Below are 16,281 nucleotides of genomic sequence, written 5' to 3'. Positions count from 1 at the left end.
GATGATAAAAGGTTGTAACAGTGGTAGTGCAACTTCATCCTAGAGACCAAGAAAATTAAATTGGGTATGGCTAACTTTAATTAAAATACTGAAAGCCTTTTGAACAGTGGTACAAAATTCCGTGCAAATTATTGTGTCCATTTCTCATACTAGTTTGGGTAAATGAGAAATAGTTCCTGACGGAGAGAAAGGACTGGTTGAGGTGGTTCCACTCATGCATTTCTTCTGCACAAAAAGGAACATGTTATACCAGCTTTATTTTGTACCTTTATTTGATCAGCTTTCAGTGTAATCATTTGATGTCCATATCATCCTTTCATCATCCCATTTCAAGGCTACCGCACGCCATGTAGAGCTTTATTTTCTTATGTCTATTGTACACATTTGCAGCTGAAACACTTGCAGGTTATTTAATTCATTAATTTGATATTGGAGATAGTTTCGTGAGCCAGTAAGCAGTGCTGCAGTCATGGCCACTGGACTCTGATTTGTATGACTTGAGGAGCTCACAGATTTAACCTGTATTGTTTGGGTCAAGAGGATATTTGTGGCTTGCAATTTTCTACCATAGGTATTGTTCTGTGAAATATAGAGGTGTACTATGAAATGCGATGTGTTAGTATTTACCAGGTACCAGCCCAACAAACCTCTTTGGTTGAAAGGCCACTTCAGAATTTTCTTAATATGCTGCACTGTCAAACACTGAACTGTCTGAAGAGCTGCAATGAGCTATTGAGAAATGTTACCTAACACCTGAGATGAGGATCTGACATTGTGGAGTCTCTCGGGGCTGTGTATTAGAGACTTCATTTGCTAGCTCCCCTGCCTACCCAGTGAAGAAGATTGGTGTCCTGCAGAACCTGAAACGTTCCTTATAATCTGGCCTCCAGTGTGAGTGCTGTGTGACCCACTGGGTGCAGAATTCTGAGTGAAATGTTTATGATGGCAAAACTCTGTAACCCTCCGAAATGAAGATGATGATGGCCATCTTGTTTTGCATGAGATGCTGCTTGTGAGAAAACATCTTCAGGGAGGGTGGAGTAAACAAGGAGATTTGCCCTTGTCCGAATATTCCAGATTATGTTTGGGGGTGGTGGTCAGATGTTGATGCCACACTTTGAAAGGAAGTGGCCCCTATATACTTGGAGAAATGTAGAGGCTTTGATCAAATGAAAGGTTGGGGACCGTGCTGTGCTTCAAAACCCGGCCTCAGGAGGCAACATACAGTTTTCTAATGGTGGCATTTGAATCACTTGTGCACAATGAGAGATTCTTACGGTGCAAACTGCAGGAAATACATTCAGCCGCTGATGTGTTTCTTAGACCTGTTCACCCTTCAGTTAAAAAGAACAAGACTGAGACAGTCCCCTACAGTGGGGCAATGTATGATGTGTGTCTGTGGCAACAGAGAACCACTGCTTCATTGCACTGACACAGACAAGGCAAATCAGCTTTGATTTATTATTTTTCTCTCTCTTTCTCGTTCTTCACTCTTTGAATCCTTGCCTCCTTACTGTAATCGTTTTTTGTCGTGACACCCCAGTCCACTCTCTATTCTTACCTTGCCAGTTTGTTCTCCCTCCTATTATTTCAATTTCCTTTAATTTGTCTATCTGTCTCCGAGTATCACCCTCCTAATAGAAGTCCTATGTACTAGCCAGCACACCATAAATATCATACTCTCCCTATTTGAGCAAGTGGGTGAAGGGTCCTCTGGTGCCTTGCCCTTGCTTGCGCCTGAGTAATACTGATCAGCAAAATGCTAAACAAATATATTATATCCTTATCCGAAATGCTGTCACATTTGAAGGGCTGCATCTGGAGTAATACCTTGTTTATCAATACATGTTCCCAATTATATTTGCTGTCTCTTAATCTGTTGTTTATTATTGAGCTATTTGGAACATGCAGTAATAAATTATTTAGTGACAACAAAAAAATTATGATCTAAGGTAATAACAAGATCAATAATACAAACTAATCCTCACCCAGTACATTAGTCTGATGCCATCAAACGTTAGCAAATCATTCAGTTAATTGAATATTAACATTTGCCAGTTCTTAGAGATGATTTTCTTTACCTTGTTGGAAACATGGCTGGGTGTGTTTACACAGATTGGTTATTTTCAGTCTTTTGTTTTTATCCAGCAGGAGGATCTGCCAGTAGTTATTCCTTGCTCTGATATTGGCTCTCTGGATAAGTCATTTGGCTGCTACTGAATATCAAAAGTGCTCCCTGGAATACGGTCGAGCCCATTCTGGTTTTTAGGGACCAGGATGAGACCTGATCATGAAGCATGCCACTACTAGAGTGGGTGAGGGTATCACAAAAGAAACAATTGTGTTTCTAGTGCAGACGGAAATTATGTGTAAACGTCTGACATCAAACAAATGCATTGGATTAGGATACCCATTAGTTTGTATTATTGATTGGAAAGGGACCACGTATCGTTTTCCCATAGGGAATTTTCTCACCTCTCCAGTGGGAGGTCCACACTTTGCCTCCTTCTCTAATTAAGAGGAATAGCATCAACAATTACTGCTTTATTCTTCAGAGAGATGAAACCCAGGAAGAAACTCAACATAAGAGTAATGATATCTGAACTCGATGCATGACCACTGTATCCACTTTCCCATTCTCCCTAGGTGAGGGATGTGGTATACCACCGAGACAATATCATATGACAGCCCTAAAACCAATGTGCTGCACAAATGTAAATTTCAGCTCTTTGAGAACCAGAAATTACTTTAATAACTAATCTGGACTCCTGAACGTTTCTGGAGGCTTCTTCTTGCCAAAACAAATGAAGTTTAAATTCTTGCCAATCACGCTAGTTATTTCACTTATAACGTTATCACTAGGCCAGCAGATTCTTGAAGCTCTCTAACATTGGAGTCCCTCTTAATCCCAAAGTGTCATGTTTCTGTCTCATTTTAGACAATAGAAGGTGAATTTTTTTGCCATATCACTCCCTTCTTCTGAATCAATGCCTACTGCATCTATTCTCGACAGTCGGGCAATCTTGGAACCTCCATGGCTGCTTCCTAATGCCTAGATAATGATGTTGTGTATCAGCTGCACGTCTCTTACTTCTTTTCTGCAAATCAGGCGAATTGTGCAACATTTTTTCTTAGTGATGGATTCCACAGGAGTCAATAAGATCAGAGTCATCAGTCTCCAATATTAACTCCTCTGTAGATTCAATATACTGTGAATTGTGTAGGTTTTGAACAAGCTTCACCCTTGAATGTCTCTTTAGCCATCTTTTCCTTAAACCCAGTGTCTGAGTCTTTGCAGGAGACTCTGCCAAGTATTCTCCATCTGAACCATTCTCACATGTAGGTCCTCTATATTACCTTCAGCTACCCTCGTGTCAGCCCCGTTTTGGCAGTTTTAATCGAGCATAGAAACATTTTCTCAACTTTCCCCACGTTGAATTCATCATTGAATCAGGGCAGACAATTTATGGAACCTCCTATGTGTGTACAAGCTCAAGATTTGTTTTTTAAGCAAGCCCAAGGTTTGAAGACCTATTTTTTCTGTTACTCTCTCCCATAGTAATTGTCTCAGGCTCCACAAAGCAGGACAGTTGAAAGGTCACCATGAATGTTTAAAAACAAGTCCCAGGCGCCTGAGGGCAAGAGGTGAAAACCTGTGCAGAAGCCACCAGAAGGTCTGCTGCAGGTCTGGTTAACCATGGCAGCACTGCCGGTAGAAGTAGCTGGCCCCAGCTCTAAGAGTGTTAAAGTGCTATCCAGGCCTGCAAACAAAGTGCCAGCTCAGAACCTTCCACATCATACGCCACAGGATTACAACTCCGTATTACAGTACATAGATGTGCACATGGCGATTTTATTCCCAGGAGCAGGCAGGAGAAGACACATCACTACATATTGAGATTGACGACTCTCATGCACGTGTGAAGCTAGAGGGCTCTATTGTACTCGGGGAGTTTCTGTACCCCTCACCAGGGACAACAGTAGTGTGGAAGTCCAGAAATATTTATTGTTTTTTAAAGAAATCAAGTCATGCTGGTAAGGGCTTTGACTACTGAGGCGGAATAGCATAAAGCTAAATCTGCATATAATCATCTTAAGGTTGTACATGCTGTCCAAAACTAAGTGATACCTTAGAAATGCTCTGTATTCGTGTTAATCAAAACAACCAACCCCTCTTCATTGCCTCAGAAAAGGGTCATAAAAGAGAAAATAAAACTCTGCAATTTCCTTACCACACCTTAACTTTTTTTAAATAAAAAATCATATTAAATAATTTTGTTTAAAAAAAATGAATAATGAAGTACAGCCTTGTTAAGGATGCATTATAAAGGTAAAAAACATTGTATATACTCACCAGCATGGTATGTACCTGCATGGTAAAGGTCATGTGGGGGCAATGACTTCCAGGTAAGGGCTACATAACTATTGTGTTCTGTCCTTGGAGTGACAATTACATCTGTTGCAATCCCATAAAGGTTTGATCCATATTTTCTAGGGCAAAGGTTAGAAAGATGGCTTAACTCACTCAGTACTTGTGCTGAAACCTGTCTGTGACCTGCAGGTCACAATTTTAATTTGTGACAAGAGTAAGAACAATTTAGCTAGGTAATAGCAACTAACACCTACCTTTTACAGTGGTTACATATGCACAGAAAAATAATTACTCAAGGATACTCAGGACTTATGTCCACTTTGGGAAAGTCTGCTCCTTCAGTTCACAAATCAGATATTCCAACAGTATGGTCCATTGTTTAAGCTTCTTTGTTAGTTTATCCATCCCTAGGCCATCCACAGTTTCTGTTACTACATAGCTCCTGTAACATCAGCTTACTTGGATGGAGTGTTGTACCACCTGCAACATGTAGGAGATAATTTTCCCTTTCCATGTATGGAAAGGGTAAATCAATTAAGCAGCACACCTAGTAAAATGACTTCCAGACTCTGCTAGCCTAGAGTTGGTGGCCTTCCTGATCCCTCAAAGAACCTATCCCCAGAAAGGAGCATTCTAGGATATGAGCACAACATCTATGTCAATTTACCCCCTTGCACATAGTCTCTCCAACCTAAGTTATGTCTCCTAAGTACCAGTAATGCCGGTGTGGGGTGCCAACGATGTAGAATTTTGAAAAGTGTCTCCCTACCTCCAGCTGAACCTGCAAAATTGTTAGCTCCCTTTTGGTCCAGGGCTGAGGTTATCCCCAATTCTTTTTCCCATGCTCTTTCATAAAGGCAGCTTTCTATCTGCCATTAGGTTAAGTATCTTGTATTTGTGGGATACCTTATAACTATCATCGCCATAGAATAATAAAATATTTATGTCTGATAGAGACTTATAGGCGCCGGTTCCTTACCTTCGAATATTTCCCAGGCATCAGACTAGCTCCCGAAATGTTCAAGGAGTAACCCTGCGCACGCCAGTAGGTGGCATTATTGCACCCTGACATAATTTATTATTATTTTTTTTTTTTTTTTTTCACCAGTCAGTACAGATCCAGAGAGATATACCCCCAGTCTTTTTTTTGACTGATGTTTTTTCTCAGCTTTTTGCCAAGGCATTTTTTTTTTTTTAGATTTCAACTCCTGATGTGCTAGAGGCTTCAAACCTTGTAGTGCCTGTCACAGGCAGATCTCTTTCACAGACCAAAATCTGGTTTGCCTCTGGTGCTTGAAGCAGGATGACAACTTCTGCTAGGATTGCCACACCATGATTCCCATGGTACTGAGGGAACAGTCCCTCAAGCTCCTCGCTGCCTGACAACTCCTTGACGCTCTCGATCCCTGTCACAGAGAAGGTCCTGGGACTGCTCTCAGAGCCGCTCCCAATTGCCGTTGTCTTGATCCCAGTCATCTGGTAAGTCACATAAAGAAAAGAAGTCAAAACACTGTTTCACTTTTCCACAGTTGTCCAAATCATTAGACCTCTTGTGGGAATGTCTGCACTCTAGGCCTTCCTCCACGGTGGAGCCTGTTCCAGGGTCGATTCTGTGGTTCACAGAGTTTCCCGGAGCTGAAGCGTCCCCGCCTAACTCAAGGAGTTATATGAAGCTATGCACCTCATATTTGTGTGTCTGCTTAGTTGTTGCTTCTGAGATGACTGATGCCCAGCAGCAGCGCAGGACCCATCTTGATCCCCAACTCTGACCTGAAGCCAGATGGGCTTCACCAGAAGCTGACTCTGGCGCCTACCATTACCATGCCTTCCAAATCAGAACTAGTGCCTTTTTCTTTTGACAGGCCTGGAGAGGGTGACAATATGGAGGCGAAAGATGGTACAAGAAACTGGCCGATGCCAGTGTTTTGGACACCTCACCCATACACTGGCCTTGTCTTTTCCCCTACCATCGCTATGGAGGAGGGTGCCTCATTCGCAATGGTGGTGTGGAGGGCATCTGAGGTCCTGAACCTTCAGCTGCCTACATTGGCCCACATTGATTGTTCAAAACCTTTGTTCTTATATAAAGAGCAATGAACCACTCTGGTACGGAATACCTGTCATCCATGATACATCATTATATTCTTTGGAGAATCTTGCACTCTTCCCGTGGCCACTTGGCCAAGGTTCCAGCTAGCAGAAGCAGGAGGCAGACCCTTCTTCCTTCTGTGCCCACCAGCCTGGAATAGGCTTCCTGCTAAACTGCATCAAATTGAAGTTGAGATGAGAGATCTTTTAGAAAGAAACTCAAAACTTGGCAATTTTCACTTTAGTCTCTCTGTATATATTCTTACCTTACATTCCGCTTAGTGCCGGGACACTCATTTTGAGTATCCACGGGCCTTATAAATCCTGCATTTATTCATTTACTCCTTCCGATTCATAATGCCCCAGTGGGATTCTAATTTGGTTCCAACCTTTTTGATGTGTGCTCCTTTTGGGCCTCTTCACAACTGTCCTCTGAGGCGTTTCACTTTGAAAACAGCCTTCCCTGTGGCAGAGTGAGCGAGCTGCATGCCTTATCAGCTAATCCACTTCACTTCTTTATCCTGACGGTTGTGCTTCACACTAGGGCCTATTTTCTGCCAAAAGTGGTCATGCCTTTTCATGTAGGCCAATCAGTCACCTTGCCTACTTTGTGCCCACCCCCTGTCCTTCTAAGGAAGAGGACAGACTCCTCTACCTGGACTCGAAAAGAGCATTGGTGTTCTACTGTAATCATATCCAGGAGTTCTGGATGGCCGACCAACTCTTCGGGTGGTATGTAGGTGCAAAGAGAGGTCAAGCGGTGCTGGAGCAAAACATCTCTCGTTGGGTTGTGCTCTGCATCAAGATCTGCTATGCACTGGCATAAAAGCAACCCCTTGAGGGCTTCTGAGCTCATTCCACCAGAGCTAAAGCTGTAACCACTACGTTAGCATGCAGAGTCCCGGTCCTGAACATCTGCCAGGCAGCAATGTAGGCATCTCTGCACATGTTTAAGAAACACTGCTGCCTGTACAGTCAGGCCCGTAGGGACAGGAACTTTGTCCATTCTTTCTTGTTTGATATTGGTTTGTAGACCTACCTCCGGAGATGGTACTGCTTGGGTAACTAGTTACAGGTAAGGAATTTGCAGCTTGTAGTCCCTATCAGATGGACAAGTTACTTACCATTGGTAATGCCTTATCTGGTAGAGGCTATATCTAGTTGCAGATTCTGTACCTATCCTGCCTGCTCTGTGAACAGATTTCTAGAGCCAGGTACTTCCCTTTGAGGGCCCTAGTTTTGACACACCAGTGGCCGTATTCTTCATGGCTCTGCACTTCTGAAAAGAAACTGATGTTGGCGTGCATGGGTGGCGCCTATATAGGAGCCACAATGTACTGGGATACTGCTCTCAAACTCTTCTGGATCCAGTCTGACACCTGGGGAGAATTCAAAGGTAAGGAATCTGCAGCTAGAGGTAGTCTCTACCAGATAAGGCATTACCAAAAGGTAAGTAACTTGTTCTTCTAGTGACCATAACATTGGCCTGAACGGTTCAGCGAACTGCAGACCTGCTCTGTACAACCTCTTTATAACATCTTTCTACCCAGACAAAACTGGCTATGAAGACTTGTGCGTCCTTCCTTTTGAAGGTTGTGACACCCTTTCATGTAAAACTTACACAACACAAAAAAGTATCCCCTGCCTGTAAATTGACAAGGTATTTTGTCTGCTAGAAGTCACCTTGCCTATAGAGAAAAGCTTGTTCTTTTTGTTAGACCGTTATCCACTCGAATAGCGGCATGCTTCATCATCAGGACTCATCCTGGTCCCTAAAAGCCAGGTTGTACTCGACCATTTTTCAGGGAGCACTTCAGATAACGTGAACCGGGGTCCTCAAGATATAATAAGATCCCCTCAAACCAACTAAGGTATTCCTTTATTAGTGGTGGTTTGGATAAGGTTAAAATTTCTAATGGAAAAAAGGTGTTCAGGAAATTATAGTCCTACTACTCTAATTGCTAGTCGAGATGTTTCATCTCTATAGCAGATGACCTATATGGTTTAGGGCTTTAATTAAGACATTCACAGTGCTCCTGAACTACTTATGTAACATTAGCAACGTGCAAACCAATAAAGCATGCAAGATGAGATTACTCCCCTACTAGCTGCCATATTCCCACTTGACTCCTATGTATGTTAAGAACATCAATTCAGATTGTTCTAGTCATAGTGAAATAATCTACATTATTTTAAACTCGGTGTATGGTGCCTGACTGAGGTTTTCACCCTCATTTGTGACCCATGTTGCAAGACAGTGCTGACAAATCACTCTCATTTGCATGCAGACATGCACTTCACATTTGTTTTTTAAAACAGTGTTTCGTGGTCTGGAGCTACTTATGCCACACCAACTGTGTAATTGTTTCATGACCGCAAACCATGCTTGGTGAAACTGATGCCCCATCTTCTGTACATGCGTAGTTCTTGTTGCATGGAACACTTACCCTATTATGGAATCCTATAACATGGGAAAGGGGGCTTGCCCCTGTAGTGACAAACTGCAAGTATATCACGTTTGTCACAAAAGAAGCAATGTTATTTTTGAAGTAGCACCAAGTCCCCAATTTTATGTGGGTGGCATAGGGGTACAAAGAAGAGAAGAAAGCAAGAGATCAATTTAAAGGAAGGAAGTCACTTAGTCGTTTCCATCATGAGACAGTGCGAGAGGTGTGGAGTGTCTGACTTGCTTTGTCAAGGGTTATATGCAGTTAGCACCCACTCAGCATCACATTCTCCACCTGACTCAACATCTGTTTTTAGCGTATGGAGTGTGTGCTTGTATGTTTCAGGCAGTTGGAGCTACCCTCCGGAATGCATGCACTTGTCATCATGGCATATGTGTCCGTAATATTCATGAACGTTGTAGTCCCTCAACCATGTTACTGCCACAAATGCAGGCCCCATGTTGTCATAGTGCCCCTGCTAGTGTAAGACTCATAGGAAAGGCAGTTTCCCATGTGACAGACTTTTTCCATCTCAGGGTTTTTGTTGATTTGACCCTTTAATGTAGGCCAAACCATCACTTTGCCTAACTTCTCTGGTCCACCTCATCCTTCAAAAAAATCCAACAGACTTTACCGAGTGGGCCCAAAAAGAGCGCTGTCTCTCTACATTGATTGCACAAGAGAGTTCTGAGTGGACAATCCACTCTTTGTAGGCTATTATTGAGCTAATAAAGGGAAGACAGTGTAGGAACAAACCTAATGATGGATAGCGCTCTGCATAAAAAATCTGCCCCACATTGCCCACAAGGCAACCCCTTGAGAGCTTGTGTGCACCATCTACTAGTGCCAAGGCTGCGACCAGTGTATTAGTTTGCAGAGTCCCTGTCCTGGACATTTGTCAGGCAGCAACGTCTGTATCCTTGCATGCTTTTACCATGCACTATTCATTGGATGATAAGGTCCGTCATGACTGGCATTTTGCTAGTTCGTTCCTGCAGGACTTTTTGGTCTGTTTGCAGGCCCACCTCCAGAGTGGTATTGCTTGGGTATCAATTCTAAAGTAAGGCTCTATCAGATGAAGAAGTTGATTACTTTCTGTAACGCCTTATTTGATAGAGAGACTCTTTCTAGCCACAGATTGCTTACCAACCCTCCCGCTCTTAGGGTCATCCTTTAGAGGGCCGTAATACTGGATACCATTATGTCAGCATTTTTTGTGGCTCTGTGCTTTTGGTGTGGAAAGTTGCCAAAAGAACCTGGCTTCAGCAGGCAGGAGGGTGGAGGGGGGGGGCACCTATAAAGGCACTGTGCAAATCACATTTGGCGTGGCTGACCATAGCCAAAAGACTCTTCCTACTGGCACACAGGTGTACTGGTAAAAAATGTTTTTTTTATTATAAATTATATTCTAAGGTAAGGAATCTGCAGCTAGATAAAGCCTCTAACAGATAAGGCATTACCGAAGGTAAGTTACTTATTTATTAGAACAGAGACCCCTGCTACTAAGGAGTGATGTTTTGGAGATCTAAATCATATTGCATTGTTCACGTCCGTTATTAATTGTTTAATATTTGGGCAAGGTGGCTCTTATTTTAAGTTGTGCAACATGGCACTTACTTGATTTATAAACAAAAAACTACCTGTCTTATTCTGACTGCATAATGTGAGACCTGAGCATTTGTTTATCATGTATGTATGTTTAACTATCTGCAGAGGGGGTAGACACGCATGCATAATTGTATTGTGCAGCTTTTCTGCAATCCCCTCTCATTTTGGGCATTTTTGTGAGAGCTATGTTTTTCATTTGACGTTTTTAACTTTGTTTTCAGATCTGTTGACATAATTTCTCCCCAACAAGGGATTACTTCATGAATTCTTTGTTTTTCATTCTTTGTCACTTTTATTTCAGTGACCAGATTTCCTCGACCCATTTCACCACTTCAAGATGTGGCCACAATTATTGGGAGTAGAGAACAGTTGGCAGTGCTGTTACAGCTCTATGATCATCAACTCGAACATGAAGGGACAACAGGCTGGGAAAATTTGCTGTGGGTTGTAAATCAGCTGTGAGTGTTTATTTTTTCATTCTTGTTTCTTCCTATGACGTTGCAATGTCCTGTCGATGGTTCTGAACTTGGTTCATTACTAATGTTCACTGTGTTAGTGTTATCTCAATCTGTCATGTTGGCACTGATGATTTGTGCGAGTTATTTCACATTGGATCTTCACTGATTTTCCTGAACTCCAAATAGCCTACCTGTACGATCCCCAAATCCAGAGATACTACTTTATCACTGCTTACCTAAAATCCACCTTTTCTTTCTTTTTAAAGCTGGCCAATTATGCTGTTCAATTGATAAGATCGAGGGAAAAGCATATTGATTTTTTTCCAAATGAAAGAAAGTGGGGAGACAGCACACTCTTCAAGAGAGAACTATTTGTTGCCTCTTTCACTTTGTCCCAGAGAGCTCTACTTTGGAGGTTTACAGACTGCTTATTTTTCAACTTCATGCAGTTAGAATTCATAAAACTTGGCCTTACCCTTTTTTTCTTATGGTGACAAATATTGGTCAGATTCATTATATGCTCTCTAAATTCGACCTTGTTGGTGCTGTTGTTCATTCACATCCATTTTATGTGAAAATATTTGTTTTTCGCAACAAAAGTCATAGGGACCTGCGTGAATTTTATACCTAGGCATTTGTGACAGCTGCTCTGTGCAGGTGTGCCCAGTGTAAGGGCACTTAAAAATCAGGATTCACTTCACATGTAGGAAAAAATGAAGGGCCTCTTTATTGCCATCATCTGGCAGTTACCAACCCACAAAAGCCTAAGAAGTTGCTGCCTCCAAATTATTGTTTTGCGAGGCAAATGTTTGTCCTCATCAGAAGACTGCGACAACTGTGCAAGGAAATTCATTTGCATTATTCATGGCAAATTCTGAAAGTCTCTACAAGGAAATCCCCAGTGTGCAGGAAACCCTAAAACATTAGTATGATTGCCATCAAGCTCAAAGTTGAAGCATATGTCCTAAATCATTGAATAAGTAGGACAGTCTGGTTCAGTGTCTACTTAAGGAAATTAGGACTTCACCATCAAGACACACAATTTTAAACTAGTCCGTATCGAGGGACAATCACTGGGTATATAGTGGATGAGTTGGACTTCTCATCCACAGTTAGTAAATAAGATGCATCTCTGTTCAGTCCTTCCTAGATAGCCATTGACAAAAGTGGACGTCCTGTTTGAAATTCCTTCATTTAGATGTGTTATTTTTGAGATGGTACACCAAAGGAGTCCTTCAAAATATATTGCTGTTGGTCCCAGGACTCCTTGAGCTGACAGTTGCATGTTGTTAATGCCACCTGTGTCAAAGGCTGCAGTACCTCGACTGATTAATAATTATAGACTAACAGAGCAAGATCCAGCATTCGTTACAATGTTAGCAATCAAGAATCCTTACCTCTAAGCCACTGTAAAATTGAAAGCTTCCAGATACCACTAGTAGCATTGGTGTGTTAATCAAAGAACACATGCGCCTGTGCAGCAGCAAAAAAAAAAAAAAAACTTAAAAGCTAGCAAGTCAACCTGATGCTTCGAAAGCTTGCAGTCATGCCAATTGTGGAAGAACATAGTAAAAGAAATGTTATTCCTTCAGTCACTACGATTTGAGGTAATAGTGACAAATGCCTCTCCAGCGATAGTGGTCCCACTGGGACTCGTATCTGCTAAAGCTCAGTCCTGTTTGTGGTGAGCAGTAGGATGAATATGCATCACTTCACGATGCAGGAAGACATGATTTAACTGCAGAAGTAAGACTTCTCCTACTGGCGTATAAAAAGGAATGTCTAGCAGAGCAGTCCACTTGCATTGATTGTAGAATGAGAGAACAAATCTAGTAAGGTGCATCACTGAACATCATGAACTGGTTATTGGTGACCATGTTCTCAACCAAGAAAAGCCTCAAATAGATCTCTGTTATTAGCAGGTGACTGGCTCCAAAGTGAATATACTCTAGACGAAATGGCCAAGATATTTCTTTGTACTCTTCCCCCAGTCCATCTTATTCTGAAAGCCATTATCAGGTAGAAACAACCCAAGATGAGAGCTGCATTAACTGCTCGGGGTGACATCATCAGGGGTGCTTGATAGAGATACATCACTAATAAAAGTATCCAAACAAGCCCTTAAAAGCTCCTGCTCAGGGTATATGATTGAATCATTGATACAATATCCCATCTCCTGATTTTATCAAATGTGGCATATCTGGTATGTCTTCATGCCCAAGAAACGTATGTAGTGCATTCCCTGGAGTTCATATTTGTCATTATGTGACTTAAAAGTTCCCAACCAGAGTGCTGAACTCCACTGGACATATGGATTCATTCAAAGTTAACATATTTTCAACACCAGTGGCCACATGTCCCCATCTGTGGGCCAGAACTCACTGGTGGTTGGTGGTAACTGAATCATAGTCATACATTAAAGTCTTGTACATAATGTATATCAGTTTGGGGCGGTTGCCTACACCCCCCTCCTCGGTAAATAAATTTACCAGGGAGGGAAATTCCTGAGTTCTCTCCAATTTTGTGATGTAGATGTGAGGCATGTACATGGACAGCTGGTGTATCTGTTGCTGCTATGTATGTGAGTAGCCCCAGGTTGGTAGGTTTCAATTGATCTTGCAGGTAGCTGCCTCCCATTTGTCTGCTTGTAAGTTCCTTTACGGCTTCATCCTCTGTCTCCTTGCATGTTCATTTGTTATGTAGGTGTGGGTCTGCTGTGGCTCATAAAACTCTTCTACGGCTTGAAGAGTGATTCTTGATGCCCCACTGATTTGAGTAAATTGTGGTATAACTGATAGTGGAGTGCTATTACAAATATCTCCACAAAAGGAGTGGCCAAAAGCATGGTCCCTGCTCTTTAATATAAATTTACTCAGTTCCCATGGCTGTATCTTATGTTTAAATCAGAATGATGAGCTCAAACCCAGCAACAGCCTTTGATTGACAACGGCTGTTGGAAGATGGCGCTGTATATACCGTATTTATCGGCGTATAACACGCACTTTTTCTCCCTGAAAATAGGGGGCAAATGATGTGTGCGTGTTATACGCCGATATAATGTTAAGGTTTTTTTTTCTGAAATGTCCTCTTAAAATGAGGTGCGTGTTATACGCCGATAAATACGGTACTATTTCAAAGTGAGAGATAGTGTGCAGAGAGTCCAAGGGTTCCCCTTAGAGGTTGATAGTGTCAAAATTAGATAATACTAATGCTCTATTTTGTGGTAGTGTGGTCCAGCAGTAGGCTTATCAGAGGGTAGTGTTAAGCATTTGTCGTACACACACATGCAATAAATGAGGAACACACACTCAGAGACTTAACTCCAGGATAATATGTTTTTATATAGAAAAATATATTTTCTTAATTTATTTATAGAACCACAAGATTCAAGTTTGAGGTAAGTAAATGCAAGGTACTTCACACAGGTAAGTATAGAACTTTGATTTAAAACAGTAGTACACACAGTTTTGGTTAAAATGGCAATAAGCTATTTTAAAAGTGGACACTGCAAAAATGAACAGTTCTTGGGGAGGTAAGTTTTCGTTACTTTTTCAGGTAAGTAAAGCACTTACACAATCAGTCTCCGGGGCATAGGCAGCCCACCGTTGGGGGTTCAAGGCAACCCCAAACCACCACACCAGCAACACAGAGCCGATCAGGTGCAGAGGTCAAGGGAGAGCTCAAAACACATAGGTGTCTATGGAGAACAGGGGTGCTCTGGTTCCAGTCTGCTAGCAGGTTAGTACCTGCGTCCTCAGGGCAGACCGGGGGGTTTGTAGAGCACGGGGGGAAAGGGGGACAAGCACACAAAACACATCCTCAGTGGCACAGGGACGGCTGGGTGCCGTGTGCAAAGTAGGCGTCGGGTTTTGTATTGAAAACAATGGAGGGACCCGGGGGTCACTCTGGCGAAGCAGGGAGAGCACACGGGGGCTTTTCGGGCCAGCCACCGACTGGGCTAGGATGAGGGCCGCCTACTGGTCACTCCTGCCCTGGTAGATGGTTCCTCTTGGTCCTGGGGGCTGCGGGTGCAGTGCTTGGTCCAGGCGTCGGGTTCCTTTGTTACCAGGCAGTTGCAGTCAGAGGGAGCCTCTGGATCCTCTATGCAGGTGTTGTATTGTGAATGTAAGGGCTCGCGCTGATAGCGCGAGCCGGTGAATGTTAGATATGTAATGGCCTGCGCTGATAGCGCGAGCCGGTGAATGGTAGAATGTTGTGGGCGAATGTTGGGAGATGAATGTGAGAGATTCGGGGACGGTTGAGAAGGAGGAGATGGGACAAGGGACGGCGGCTCTGTATGAGGCCGGGGCTTTTTACTATTGAAATATACTTGTAAGCTTCAACCTATTTGAAGAATTAAGAAGTTATCCTACCATTCTCGTTCGCCTGTTGTTGCGGCCGGAACCATACACGACAAAATTGGCGACGAGTTAGCACCGTCTGCATCTGATTGTGATCCTCAACTTCACCATTGCAATCCTGAACTCCTACGTGCCCACGCAACTCGACCAGCGGATGCCTGTGAGTTACTGTTTTTTTTTTCCAGCCTAAAGTGCTGAAACATTGACTATACACGCTCGCGCTGTGCTCCGCGCTACGTGCTCGTATCTTCTGGCGTCTCCTTGCAACGTTCAGCTTGTTATTCAACAACTAGACCGCTGACCTTCATGCGGCCTAAATAACTTTTGGAACTCAGGAAATATTTCCTGAGGTTTAAAGGATAAACCAAGCAGTAATATTAATTTAAGTGAACTTGCACTTCATTTCGAATATTTAGACATTGACGTTATATATTTTTGAAGTTGTGGAATATATATATATATTTTTTTCCTTCTTGTTCGCACGCACTTATGGCTTCTGGTAATTTGAATCTTCCACCTCCTCAACCTTTTATTCCTGGTAGTAGTGATGTTTCCATTAAATGGCAAGAATGGCGAGAGTATTTTATAAACTACATTTCTGCATGCGATGAAGATAACGACTTTTCAGGAGAAAAAAAGAAGAACATTTTATTGCATTGTTTAGGGCCGCACGGTCTTAAGATTTACAACAGAATTGAAAAGAAACAAAGAGAGCAAGGAGATGTTTTTTTTCATGCATTAGAGGATTTAGACAGGTACTATTCTCCAGCGGTGTGTGTGGGAATTGATCGCTATAAGTTTTTTCACAGGAAACAAAACAAAGAGGAAACGATTGAGGAATACGTTTCAGCCTTAAAAAATTTAGCCTTAACGTGTAGATTTTGTACCCTACATGACGAGTTCATTAGGGACCAGATAGTTATGCACGCTGCCAACCAGAATATACA

General features: G+C 42.4%; 1 protein-coding gene across 6 annotated transcripts in view; it reads left to right on the top strand.

Annotated features, from left to right (window-relative positions):
* RELCH (RAB11 binding and LisH domain, coiled-coil and HEAT repeat containing) overlaps nucleotides 1–16,281 on the top strand; it is a 1,006,576-nt gene that overhangs the window by 612,084 nt on the left and 378,211 nt on the right. For all 6 annotated transcript variants that reach the window (XM_069219494.1, XM_069219496.1, XM_069219495.1 and 3 more), the window contains one exon: nucleotides 10,817–10,973. In XM_069219494.1, the coding sequence (XP_069075595.1) occupies nucleotides 10,817–10,973 (157 nt within the window). The remainder of the gene's footprint in view (nucleotides 1–10,816; nucleotides 10,974–16,281) is intronic.

This window comes from Pleurodeles waltl, chromosome 2_2 (genome assembly GCF_031143425.1).
Source record: "Pleurodeles waltl isolate 20211129_DDA chromosome 2_2, aPleWal1.hap1.20221129, whole genome shotgun sequence".
NCBI lineage: Eukaryota > Metazoa > Chordata > Amphibia > Caudata > Salamandridae > Pleurodeles > Pleurodeles waltl.
Note: the sequence above shows the minus strand (reverse complement) of the source record. Positions and strands in the feature narration are given on the sequence as shown.